Raw genomic sequence first — 12,578 nt, forward strand, 5'->3', positions numbered from 1 at the left:
ACCAAACGCCGTGTTCCTGTGCCGCTAGGGCCAATGCAGCCAACCAGACAAAGTGCACTTGCGTATTACCTAATCTTGCGTATTACCTAATGCAGGAACTAGAATGCACGCAACCAATCAAATTGCATATGGGGTATTAGGACCTGTTTTTTCTCAACCAGATTGGGTTGAGAAGGGCATGCAACACGACTACTGTTCCAAACCGGAACCAAACACGCCTTAGAACTTTCTCCATCGGTGCCCGAAAGACTCCCCACTGCTTCGCACTCGTTCCACCACCTTTCAGAAGTTTCCATCACCTTCCAGACTCCCCGCCCTCCCTCCTCCTCGCCATCGCATCCCCACCAAAGCATTCCACAAAATTCAACAAGCAATCCAACCCGAGGAGATCGATCGAACGAGAATGGCGGGCATAGTGTTCGGCTTGGAGAACCCGATGATGACCGCCCTGCAGCACCTGCTGGACATCCCGGACGGCGAGGCCGGCAACACCGCCGGCGGCGAGAAGCAGGGCCCGACGCGCGCCTACGTCCGGGACGCGCGCGCCATGGCGGCCACCCCCGCCGACGTGAAGGAGCTGCCGGGCGCGTACGCGTTCGTGGTGGACATGCCGGGGCTCGGGTCCGGCGACATCCAGGTGCAAGTGGAGGACGAGCGGGTGCTGGTCATTAGCGGCGAGCGGCGGAGGGAGGAGAAGGAGGACGCCAAGTACCTGCGGATGGAGCGCCGCATGGGCAAGCTGATGCGCAAGTTCGTGCTGCCAGAGAATGCTGACATGGAGAAGATCTCCGCCGTGTGCCACGACGGCGTGCTCACCGTCTCCGTCGAGAAGGTGCCGCCGCCCGAGCCCAAGAAGCCCAAGACCATCCAGGTCCAGGTCGCCTGAGATGCATCGTGTGCGCGTCGAATCGAATCAGAGACGAGAGTGAGTGGGTAGTGAGTTCTCTGTATGAGTGATGGGAGTATGGTTATCTGAGAGAGGGTGTGGACTGTCTGTTCGTGCGTACTGATGGTTGTTTGATGCTTCGTTAATGGAAGTGCAGATGTTCTCCTGCTTTGCCTGAATAAAACATGCGAATCTTGAAGTTTTGAAGCGCGTTTTTAAGTTGAAGGCCCATTGGTTTGGAAATTTTGAAAACTGCAGTTGTACCTAAACGGGAAATTGGAGCAAGAATTGTCAAATTTTGGAGAAATTTTCAGCAGCTGTGTTTTGATGTCTGGCTTTTGTGAAGGATGAATCATATTAAGTTTCCTCGTGCAATCTGCCCTTCATATGGTAGAAAAACTTCCAAATTCGATTACACATATGATACTGAGGTACGAGGAAATTTGAGATACGCCCTATTTCCCAGAAATTTGATATATGCTGATTTGGAGATGTGCTGTATCTTGAACTGCTTTTCAAATTTATTTATTTCGACACAGAGCAAAATAAAACTGCCTGATTCGCGCAGGGCCTTATTTCAACAGAAATAAAAAACCACACAACTAAACCTGATTTCAGTTTTTTTTTCCTTGGCCAGGAATGTGTACCCCGAGCTCTGTTACAAATAGTATGGCAGCGCACAGCCATACCACAAGGCAGAAAAATCAGTTCAATCTTCAAGGTGAGCAAAAATTTCACTACTGGGTACACAAAATAAGATGGTCCACTATCAAAATTTCATGTTGTGTCTTCAAGATGTCAGGCAGAACGAACGCCATACATTTCCAGCGAAAATGAAGCGACGAACATGATGCAAGGTTTACATAGTATCTGCATCCGAATCGGAATCGCCGTCATCCTGTCTGGACAGTGGGCTGTTGAGATTACTCGCGTACAGATCCTTCCCCGTTATCTTGTCCCGCACATTGGTGGACATGTACGGCGACTCGCATCCCTTGACCTGCAATGGCAGAAGAAAGAAGGTTAAGCGGGGATGCAACAAAATTTCAATTCGCGGCGCAACAGAGTTAGTAGTTGCATCTAAAACCTAATTGGCTGCAACGCAGTTGATATGTTACATGTGATACAGCTTGATTCTCTCGTTCCGTTAGAGGCATCAACTATGCTTTTTTTAATTGTTTTTCTACCATCAATATGTATGCGAAGTGCCTATTAAGCACGATGAAGTATTCGCGACAAATTTAAATTTTTTTTATAACTCCAAACTGATTATGGTAGAGAGGACATAACAAACTCTAATGTTTATTCCTTTCTGAATTAGCAAATGTTTTGTTTGAATTTGTTGAAACGCTCGATTATTTGTTTGCTCGCACACCAAAATGATCTCTAATACGTTAGGCTATCACAGAGATCCTTCGGAGAAGGTTACCTGCAGAACAGATCGCGGAATCTCAATGAGACCCTGCAGCAGCAGATCTACGCTTTGAAGATGTTCAACAGCAACAGGAGTGATAACATATAACAGGCCCCTTTGCACATCGATGCCTCTGACAATACCTGGGCAGGTTTATATGCCATTATCAATGTTTACACAAATTTAATATACGGTAGGTGCTTATTATGAATATGTGTGCATCACACACACACACACACACACACACACACACAGAGAGAGAGAGAGAGAGAGTACCAAGCCCAACACACCAAGGAATTGCATGGGCTGTCGCAGGTGTGTCACAACTACTTGCCAAGCCAACTATGGTTGCATTCAGACTATGCCATATCTCAGTACGGGGTACCTGAACAGAAAAAACAATATGCAGAATATGATTTTGTCTGTTGCTGCTCAGTGCTTTCAAAAACATAGAAGTGAAATCACAGGATCTTCCACTTTTCACGTTCCACCATCCTTTATCACCAACGCAAAATAAAACCCAGGGTAGATTTTTGGCATATAAATACACCATACTCTTAATAATGTCCTAAATTAAAGATCTTGGGTTAAAAATCAAACTAATGAGTCATTAAGTAATTCAATAGCTAGCTCAACATGTTACAGAAAACTAATTATATCTATTCAGGATGGTACTTCAGTTGGGACTACAAGCATTTCTAATATAGAATTATCTGCCTAACAATTTCATTGACTGCCCTTGCATGCTTGGTTGGCACCTTATCTTTCTCTGCAGAGTACTGCTAGACTCGATTTACGCCTAACGACCTTCAGCTAACTCAGAGGTTCTACTCAGGTCAAACAGCACATTTGAGGCATGACATAACTAATCCTGAAGGCAGAGGCCATGGTCATACAAGGATCGCCCAGCCCAGTGCTTACGAAGGTATCAACAATTGGCTACCAAAGTAACAATTACTGAGGTGTTGATGCCTGTATTTCTTGCAATAAGCCAAAAAAGGGTTCAAATTAAAAGAAGTTTAAAAAAAGTGAGCCAGATTATGTTCCAGAGCATAGTCGACGGGAAAGACAACTAACCTCGCAATGAAGATGCATAACTGTAACATCTGAAAATGATACTTCATAGGGTGGCAGTGACGCTAGGGCATAAGCAAGCTCTTTGTTTGTTGCCAGTGATATGTCACTTGAAAAACATTGTTTAAAGTACTCCACAAGCCGCCGTTCACGCATTCCACCCCCATCTTTCCGCTTTAACGATCTTGACAATTTAAATACATCATTACTATATTTTTCTCAACTAAAAAACAGTACTTTATGCACTGGGTCTGTCCTTTAAAAAAAAACAGTACTTGATGTAGAATATGAGCCTATAAGTATGAATAATTTATCTGTAGCTGGAAAGGGAGCTTATTCATCAAAGAAGCACAAGACAACAGACACGAAGCTAAATAGTTGCACTAGTATTTGGACCAACAACATTATAGATGACCAGGCATAAACGACTGGAAATATACTATCTTATCTTTCAATGTATTGGACTAAATTTGACAGGGAGAAAGATAAATATTCTTCCAGTTATAATTACAATGAGAAATTCCTAATCTCCTGGGATGGAGCGGACAGAGGCGCCCACCGCAATCGAAACTGGTAGAATCGTAGGGAGAAAGTATGGCAAATTCAGTACTCATTGTTCATTTGCTGTCTGTAAATTTGATCTTATCTATTTGTACTTCATACAAGAGACCGGAAGTTATTGTTTGCTAGTCAACAACGATATTCATCAAAGTTTTTTGCCTTTACAAAAAACTGTCCAGGAGCTGTAGCATTCACTAAACAAGGACATGGGCATCAATGTTGCTCCTAGGACTCGAACCAAGATACGCAGGGAGGTTAAAGAGCCTCAACCGGTATACCAACATCAAGTCATCAAATGAATGCGAAGAATATTTCATGGTACTAAGACTGAACCGAGCTGGGCAGGGAGGCTCAACAGCCTCCCCACCACCAGGCCACTGGCCTTCTCCATATTCATCAAAACACTAGGAAGACTATTTGACTGTCTTTTAGCTACTCAACTTGTAACAGTTTTTGACATTTACTTGAGCATTAAACTGGAAAAAATATATGAATACTTACGATTTTGACAAGGAATCACGACTTGCAGCATCAATTGTAATCACTTTAGGTTCTGTTTCCCCACCGGTTAACCAAAACATTCCATCAGGGAGATTCTTTCTCTGCATTCTGGTGCGTATCGGAACAACAATTGTGGGACAGATATACCTTAGCATCTCTACAAGCATATCAAAACCAGTACCTGCATTAAGATGAAAACAAAGGGTCTTCAGAACAGTGAACACTGAACAATGAAAACACATATACGCCCTAATGTGATAAACAGAGCTGGGCAACTTAAGAGGATTGTTAATATATACCTTTCACCCATCCAGGAGTATTGACAATCAAAGGAAGCACTTCACTCCCAGGACAACGATATTTTTCAACGAAGTAGTTATACAAGAGAAATAAAGAGTTCAGATATGATTCTGGATCCCCTTTTGAAGATATATCACCGTAGAAGCAGCACCTGATGGGTTTTACATAAAGAAATGCAGGCATTAGAAAGGAAACTAAGTTCAAAAAATACTAAACTGAAAATGTCTCTTCATCGGAATCTAAAAGGCTACCTTAGTGATACAAATAGCACATTGACAGTTCCAAAGACTCTAAAACCTAATATCGTGATTGACAGGAATTTGTTGTATGCACAAATAACAATAGTAACACAGAACATGCATTAAGAGAATTGGTGAGCAACAGATCGAAGAGAAAAGGATAACAGATAACTTAACACCAACAGCTAAACATAGTTTATGGAGTACTCTATCTGACTACAAATGTAGGTCGTTCTGGACATTGACACATTTTCCAAGGTGAAACTGTAGCCATCAATTTCTAAGAAAATATGCTACTTCAAACAATATAAAGAAGACATTACAAAAGTATATTTGGTAACTGATATATAATATCAAGTTCATGTTATCAATGGTTGCAAAACATTTCACAGTGATGGTCAAAGAATGTTTGGCTGGTCAAAATATTGAAACGACCTAAAGTTGCAATCCCAGGGAGTATGTCCTTGAGGTTTTGTTCGTCAAGTTGCTCTTTCATTCTGAAGCACCTAAAGCACGAAACCTTGCTCTTAAACATCAATTCTCATGTGAATTCAAACATTGCAATGCACCTCTAGAAAAGACAGGACCGGGAGGCCAGGAACTACTCCCTTAGAATAAAAAAATAATAATCCCACACCTGAGGGCACTATTTTAAACATCAAAACAAGAACTTACTAAGCAGTAAGCACAGATTCCTAAACCCAAGTAATAATCGCCATTAATCACTTCGCAAGCTAGAAGAAAGAGCGAGAAAATATCACACCTTTCGGCCTCCCGCAGAACCGGGTTCCACATATCTGCATAGAAAAATAACACATGTCAGTGACCTGACTACCTGAGGAACTAGCATACCACTAACACCCAACATAAAATCCTCTCCACTAACAGCCTATGGCTGCGCAAGGTGTATGAACCTGCGATAGCTTCATCAGCGATGTGCAGAGAGAGACAGCCCGGCGGCGAGAACTCCGGCTGCCCCACGTCTGTGTCGAGATACCCAATCCTCCCGTAGCTGCAAAACAGCACAGCACACCAGCAGTTAGATAACACAGTGTGGTAACAGTGCTAATGCAGTCGTCGTGAATTGGATTCGGATGGTCACCTGGGGAGCAGCTTGTTGAGGAGGAGGCGGGTGAAGGTCGACTTGCCGCTGTTGGAGGGGCCGCACACGAGGACGACCGGAGATGAGAGGTCGGAGGCGATGACTTCGGTGGCCAAGGCCCAGTCGTCAGGGACTACCACTTCCGGCGCCTGCTCCGGTGGAGGAGTGGCGGGGGCAGGGCTTTTGGGGCTGGCGCTCGGGCTTGGGATGGGGCATGCAGCGCGGATGGCCGGGGACGCAGGGGGAGGTAGGGAGTCGAGCTTCTGCTGCTTCGACCGCCGGCGGTGCTTCATTGCCGCGCCGCTGGGATGCCCGAGGGGGCAGAGGCTCGAGGAGGAGAGGTTCTTCGGCGGTGGTTAGAGGCTGAGCCGGGGAGGGACCGAGGGAGAGGGCCGGCCGCCGGACCTGGAATCGCTCGCCGCCGCCGCTGGGAATCGGGGGAGGGAGAATAGGAGACGAGGTGCTCGGCTGCTCCCACAGCCCGCGTGTCTGGTTTGCTGCGTGGCGCCGTGGGTGCCAGTTTGGGCTGGACTTGAGTTCGTGGGCCAAATGTTCACCGTGGGCCAAAAGTATACTTTACCCCCTCAAATCCTTCTAATTGGATCAAATCCCCCCTCAAGTCTAAAACCGGATCAATCACCCCCTCAAATCTGTCATACTGGATCAATCCAGTAGATGTGAGGTCTATATAAGACTATGCTTGGGCGGTTGAATGTTGGATAATGCAAGCGAGACAAGCTCACGTGCTCACGTGATCGACTGCTTGTATGGTTGTCTGCTTAAGAAATATAAATATATTTTTTTTTGAAAAAATCTTAATTCAAAATGGTAAGGAAAATTCGTACCGTACCGAAAACCATAAACCATAAATTGGTTTCATTTAGTTTATTTTTTGTAAGGTTTTTTTATTTGGTTTTAAAATGCACAGAGAGAGAATTCCTACTTACAACATCTCCAGTAGTTCGTCACTTCACGCTCTACTTAGAAGTTTAAAAAAAACTGCACTCGCCACTTTCTTCTCTTGTCTTTGTATCAAGTGATGTTACCTAAATTTCGATGGATTGGATTTCTATGCCTCATACGTCCGAGGCAAAAGTGATGTTACCTAAATTTCGATGGATTGGATTTCTATGCCTCATACGTCCGAGGCACCTTTCATGGGTTCTTGTGTTCTATCTAAGCAAGTGTTTCTACAGGACTATTTTGTACCAGCAAACCTGTTAGATTTTTCAAACTGTACGATTTCTGTATTTTTCTTATTCATGTGTTTTAGGCCGGTGATCCAAAGAAAAGCATGGGACAACCAATAAAGGGGAGGGGTATGGTGGGAGCACGATGCATATGGTCGGAGTACCCTTGTAAAAGTCATGTGCTCCTCCATGACATTGAGTTCCCTCTCTTCTTCCTCCCCTTCATCGATATGTTAGCAATGTTTGGCTTTCTTCCCTGACACGATGATGACACGAGGATTGTATACGCTAAGGACCTCTTTGATTCGCAGGATTTTAAAAACACAGGAATAGAAAAAGTATATGATTGGAGTGTCATGCCCACTTGAATCAAATAGAATTAGCAATGAGTGTTTGATTTCACGAGAAAAAAAAGGAATTGTAAAAAGAGGTTAAAGTGGATGTTAGATTTTCTATGAAATGTAGTACAAAAGATTTCATTGGAAAAATTCCTATGGGATCCCTATGAATCAAAGGACAAACATAGGAAAAATTTCAAAGGATTTCAATCCTCCCAAAATCCTATAGAATTCCCTTGAATCAAAGGAGCCCTAAGTGATGCCAACCTTGGGTGAAAACAGCGCTGCTATACACACGACGGTGTGGAGACGATTTGTGCACGACAGTGCATATCTATTCGTCCATCCATATCTTCAAAGTGTATCAGAGGGCTAGCACTTCCGTCGTGCAGGTGTCGTGCAGTCATGCATCGTCTGCAGAGCAGTTTCGGGGTGAAAACTCTAAACTGAGTAATGGTGCTGGGGTCCCCATGGGTGCCACTCACCTTTTTGGAGGGGTCGTCTTGTGGTTCTCAGATTGTTTCCACATATGGCAATTTCTTTGAGTGCATTTGAACAAAAATGTACTATCATCAGGCCGAAGAACGTAGCCAATATTTAGAACCGACTAGCGGAGCTCCTCTCGCGCTCGCGCTCGCGCAGGCGCAGGCGCCGCCTCCGCTGGCTGATCTCCCCCCTCCGGCCACCTCAGGCCCAGCCAAGCACAGATCCGGGACCCTCCCGGCGTCTCTCGAAGCCCAACGCCGTCTTTGTCGGCCCTCTCACCGTGGAGGAGTTCGAGTCGGGCCCTCCCCCTCTTCCTGTCCCGCTCCCGTGCGGCCGCGCCGGACCACACCAGGGCGCCCCGCGGGCTCGAGCAGGCCCCCCTGCGCCTCCCTCTCCTCTCGCCGCCGCCGAAGGCGTCGCCTGGCGGCGCGGCGGCGGCGGGATCCCTCGGTCGCCGTTCTCGAGAGCGGAGGCGGCGCTGCTCCGCTGCTCCAGGCGGTGATGCTGCGGGACGGTGGTGGCTGGCCGTGCTCGGCTCGGCTGGACTTGGTGCTCAGTCGGGCGCTGCTCGACGGGCGGTGGAGGCTAGATCTCGGGGCGGCGGCCCCGGGACGGCGGCTGCGGTGTTCACGTGGGCGAAGCAGTGACCGTGGTATGCCGGCTGGTCCAGCCGGTCTTCGGTCGTGGGGTGCGGCTGCTCATGAAAAACCATGCCTGGCTGCGATCGGGGTGACGATGGCGGCGTGTGGCGTTGTGACCCTGTTGAGGGCGTCGTCGCTGCAGCTCGTCTCCTGACTGAGTTTCCGGTTGTGGGGACTCGTGGATGGCGCTAGTCCAAGATGGTGGCTGACGGTGTTGCCGGGGCGGCGGCCCCGGGTTCGGTGGTGGCGGCTTCGGCCAGGGGGTGGTGCGTGTCTGGCCGCGGTGGATCGTGGGATCCCGTGGCCAGAGTGAGGTCGGTCTCGGCAGAGGTGGTGGTTAGTGGGCGGCGGTCGGTGGTGGCAGGTGGTCCGCACATCTCCGGGAGAAATCCTTGCTCCGGTCTTCACCGGAGCCGACAACGGCGGCGCCTGCGGGTGCCGCGATCTTTCTTGGAAGCGTCGTCGTGGAGGTGCTCCTCCTTCAACCCATGGCTTTGGCTTCGGAGGGAAACCTCAGATCCGCCGGATCGGGCGATGGAGGCGTCTTAGCGTCTTTCTCCTCCTTGGGGGCATTGTCTCGGAGCCGGCTACGACTGAGAGACTGGTGGATGATGGCATCTTCGCCGTCGATGGTGGCATCTTCGTCGCGTGGTTTGCTGAGGCGAGGCGCTGGTTTCTGTTTGGCAACGATGATGGCGTCGAGAGGAGCTTGGGTCGCAGCGTGGTCTTCGGTAGTCGGTTCTTCCCGGCGTGTCCGAGGTGCTCTTCCATGGTTGCTTGGTTGCTTTGAAGTCGGAGTTGCGTTGGAGCGAGTCCAGGTGGTGACGATGACAGACACTCGGCGGTCGTTTGCGGAGGGCATGGTCGGCGCAAGTCCTGCATATTTCCCTTCTGTTTCTCGTCGTCGAAGTCGGAGCTGTCGGTTGCTTGCGAGTGTGGCCATCTGTTGGCATGTGCCGTCGTGGATTCTATTCCATGTCGGTGGCCAGGTTGGCCGGTGGTGCCCATGTCATGTGGGTTGTGTTGTATCGGTCTTAGCCCGGTTTTCCATCAATTAACCGGGCAATTCTCTTCTTAATCAATAAAAATGGCAAGTCTTTTGCCTCGTTTCGAAAAAAAAAGTTGGCTTTCTGGTTGAAGCTGCGGCGCTTCATTTCATTGTTTTGAAAGTTCACCTCTTCGTAGACGATGAGTGTAGGAGGACCGACATTCCTTTTTCTTTGGTTGTAGAAGGAGTAAGAACGATAGACGAGAACAATGTCCATATTTTTTAGTTAAGCTTTTGTTGATGTAATGATTGTGTCATCGGTAATTGCTATCGAGCCCATGCTTACCTGCTCCAGATGAAGAGTAAATTAAGAAAACGACATATTTTTTTAATAAAAATTGGAAAAAAAATTGGCATCCAAGACGATCGGGTGTGCAACATGTCTGCAAATTTTTAGTGTCATTGGGCATCCAGCGAGGTAGCGGCAAAAAACAAAATCGGGTCTAAACAACACATTTTTTCAAAGTATCTTTGAGAGCCATTTTTTTGCGACTGTCTCCACGAATGCACAAACATAACGAATTTCTGCACAAATATTGTGCACCCGAGTATATGTGCCAAAATTTTCAGTTTTTTCTAATTGTTTCGCTATTCTAATATGAGCTTGGGCTCGAATTGCCATGTCCTGTATATCATCGTGTGTTGTTATATAGGCCGAGTTGCCAAGTTTTCTACCTTTCATCCTCTTGTTACATGTAATAAAATTAGACGCTAACGCGCGGTTCGCCACTCCGTTCTTCACTTGCGGGGTTCTCTTTTTTCATTTTGGTTTTTATCGGCGTTGTTGTTTGAGTTTTAATTATGTGTTAGTGGTGTTTTTTCTGTTCATATATCGTGTTGGAGTGCTGCTAGAGACGACATTTGTTGGAGAGTGGAGTTGTCTGGTACATGGTTGAGGTGTGCTTAAACATTTTGACATCGGTGTTAGCCGACAATCATTGTGTGATCCCTTGGGAGCTCCTGTTCCACGTAAAAACTTATAAAATTGCTGTTCTAACATTCACATGGGCCGGCCCATGAAGCCCCCGCTTGCTTAACTCGACCCCTCTACTTCACTCACTCGTTTAGCACCTTTTCTGCTTGCTCCACTGCTCTATTTTAAAAAGCCGACTACTTTAATATTTTCAAAGTGTGTTAAATCTAAAGATGTTTACTGGAAATATATTAGACTTCTAAAATAATGAAAATTAAAAAACCATGTTTTTCAAAGAAATTTTCAGGAATTTTTAAAATATTCATGGATTTCAAAATTATTTGTAAATTTGAGATAAGTTTGCAAATAAAAAACAATAATAAACTTTAAAAAATTGTGAACTTTAAAAGTATTCATGAATTTCAGAAATGTTCGAGGATTTTAAATAATGTTAAAAGTTTTTAATAAACGTGCATGAATAATGTGAAAAGGAAATTTAAAATAAAAAGAAGAAAACCCATAAAAAGCAGAACAACGACTGGCTGGTGACCATACTGCATATAAAAGATTAAAAGGAGTTGTGACCTACTAACTCAGGTCCAGGGAAAAGATAATGAACAGACCAAAGGCCCAAAAGAGCTTGTAATGTAGTCATTTTTCTTGCACAGGTTCCATACAGAACACGATCGCTTTTCTTGTAAAATAGTCATTTTTCTCTAAAAAAATGAAGCACGTCCACAAACAATGTAAGGAATGAATCCATGCAGGCATATATACCGTTTGTATAAACAAGTATGTGTTTTTAGTCATATATTTTCTAGAATATTATTATGCCATTTTCAAATTCGCATCAATTTTGGTTAATATGGTATATATAGCTAAAGCATATTGAAATAATTTGATATATATCAAAATCAAATTGCATTTTAATTTTATAGTATATTTACAAAAACATCAATACTGAACTGAATAAATCGAATGCACAACGGAAGTCAAAAGTTGACCACGGTGTGACGCCCCCGATTCGACCGTACACTAATCATGCACGCAAATGTGTACGATCAAGATCAGGGACTCACGGGAAGATATCACAACACAACTCTACAACATAAATAAGTCATACAAGCATCATAATACAGGCCAGGGGCCTCGAGGGCTCGAATACAAGTGCTCGATCATAGACGAGTCAGCGGAAGCAACAATATCTGAGTACAGACATAAGTTAAACAAGTTTGCCTTAAGAAGGCTAGCACAAAAGTAGCATCGATCGAAAAGGCAAGGCCTCCTGCCTGGGACCTCCTAACTACTCCTCGAAGCCGAACTCCACGTAGAATCATCATCGGGATCTCTAGCTCCTGGACTCCAGCATCTGGTTGCGACAATCCGGTATAGAAAGGGGAAAAGAGGGAGAAAAGCAACCGTGAGTACTCATCCAAAGTACTCGCAAGCAAGGAGCTACACTACATATGCATGGGTATATGTGTAAAGGGTCATATCGGTGGACTGAACTGCAGAATGCCAAAATAAGAGGGGGATAGCTAATCCTGTCGAAGACTACGCTTCTGGCAGCCTCCATCTTGCAGCATGTAGAAGACAGTAGATTAAAGTCCTCCAAGTAGCATCGCATAGCATAATCCTACCCGGCGATCCCCTCCTCGTCGCCCTGTTAGAGAGCGATCACCGGGTTGTATCTGGCACTTGGAAGGGTGTATTTTATTCAGTATCCGGTTCTAGTTGTCATAAGGTCAAGGTACAACTCCGGGTCGTCCTTTTACCGAGGGACACGGCTATTCGAATAGATAAACTTCCCTGCAGGGGTGCACCACATAACCCAACACGCTAGATCCCATTTGGCCGGACACACTTTTCTGGGTCATGCCCGGCC

The 12,578-nt window shown here is 45.8% G+C and overlaps 2 protein-coding genes across 2 annotated transcripts; one reads left to right on the plus strand and one right to left on the minus strand.

Annotated features, from left to right (window-relative positions):
* The first annotated feature begins 243 nt into the window (after window positions 1-243).
* LOC109775592 (17.5 kDa class II heat shock protein-like) lies at window positions 244-1,089 on the plus strand. The gene has a single exon (XM_020334323.4). The coding sequence runs from the start codon at window positions 404-406 to the stop codon at window positions 884-886; it is 483 nt and encodes a 160-aa protein (XP_020189912.1). The 5' UTR covers window positions 244-403; the 3' UTR covers window positions 887-1,089.
* A 400-nt stretch (window positions 1,090-1,489) lies between these two features.
* LOC109775561 (polynucleotide 5'-hydroxyl-kinase NOL9) lies at window positions 1,490-6,578 on the minus strand. Its single transcript, XM_020334297.4, has 9 exons — window positions 6,078-6,578; window positions 5,890-5,987; window positions 5,739-5,772; window positions 4,736-4,887; window positions 4,437-4,617; window positions 3,378-3,558; window positions 2,577-2,685; window positions 2,316-2,443; window positions 1,490-1,886 (listed from the first exon to the last, which is right to left on the minus strand). The coding sequence occupies exons 1-9, from the start codon at window positions 6,368-6,370 to the stop codon at window positions 1,746-1,748; spliced, it is 1,317 nt and encodes a 438-aa protein (XP_020189886.1). The 5' UTR covers window positions 6,371-6,578; the 3' UTR covers window positions 1,490-1,745.
* Between the last annotated feature and the right edge of the window lie 6,000 nt (window positions 6,579-12,578).

The sequence above is a fragment of the Aegilops tauschii genome, chromosome 3 (genome assembly GCF_002575655.3).
Source record: "Aegilops tauschii subsp. strangulata cultivar AL8/78 chromosome 3, Aet v6.0, whole genome shotgun sequence".
NCBI classification, from domain to species: domain Eukaryota; kingdom Viridiplantae; phylum Streptophyta; class Magnoliopsida; order Poales; family Poaceae; genus Aegilops; species Aegilops tauschii.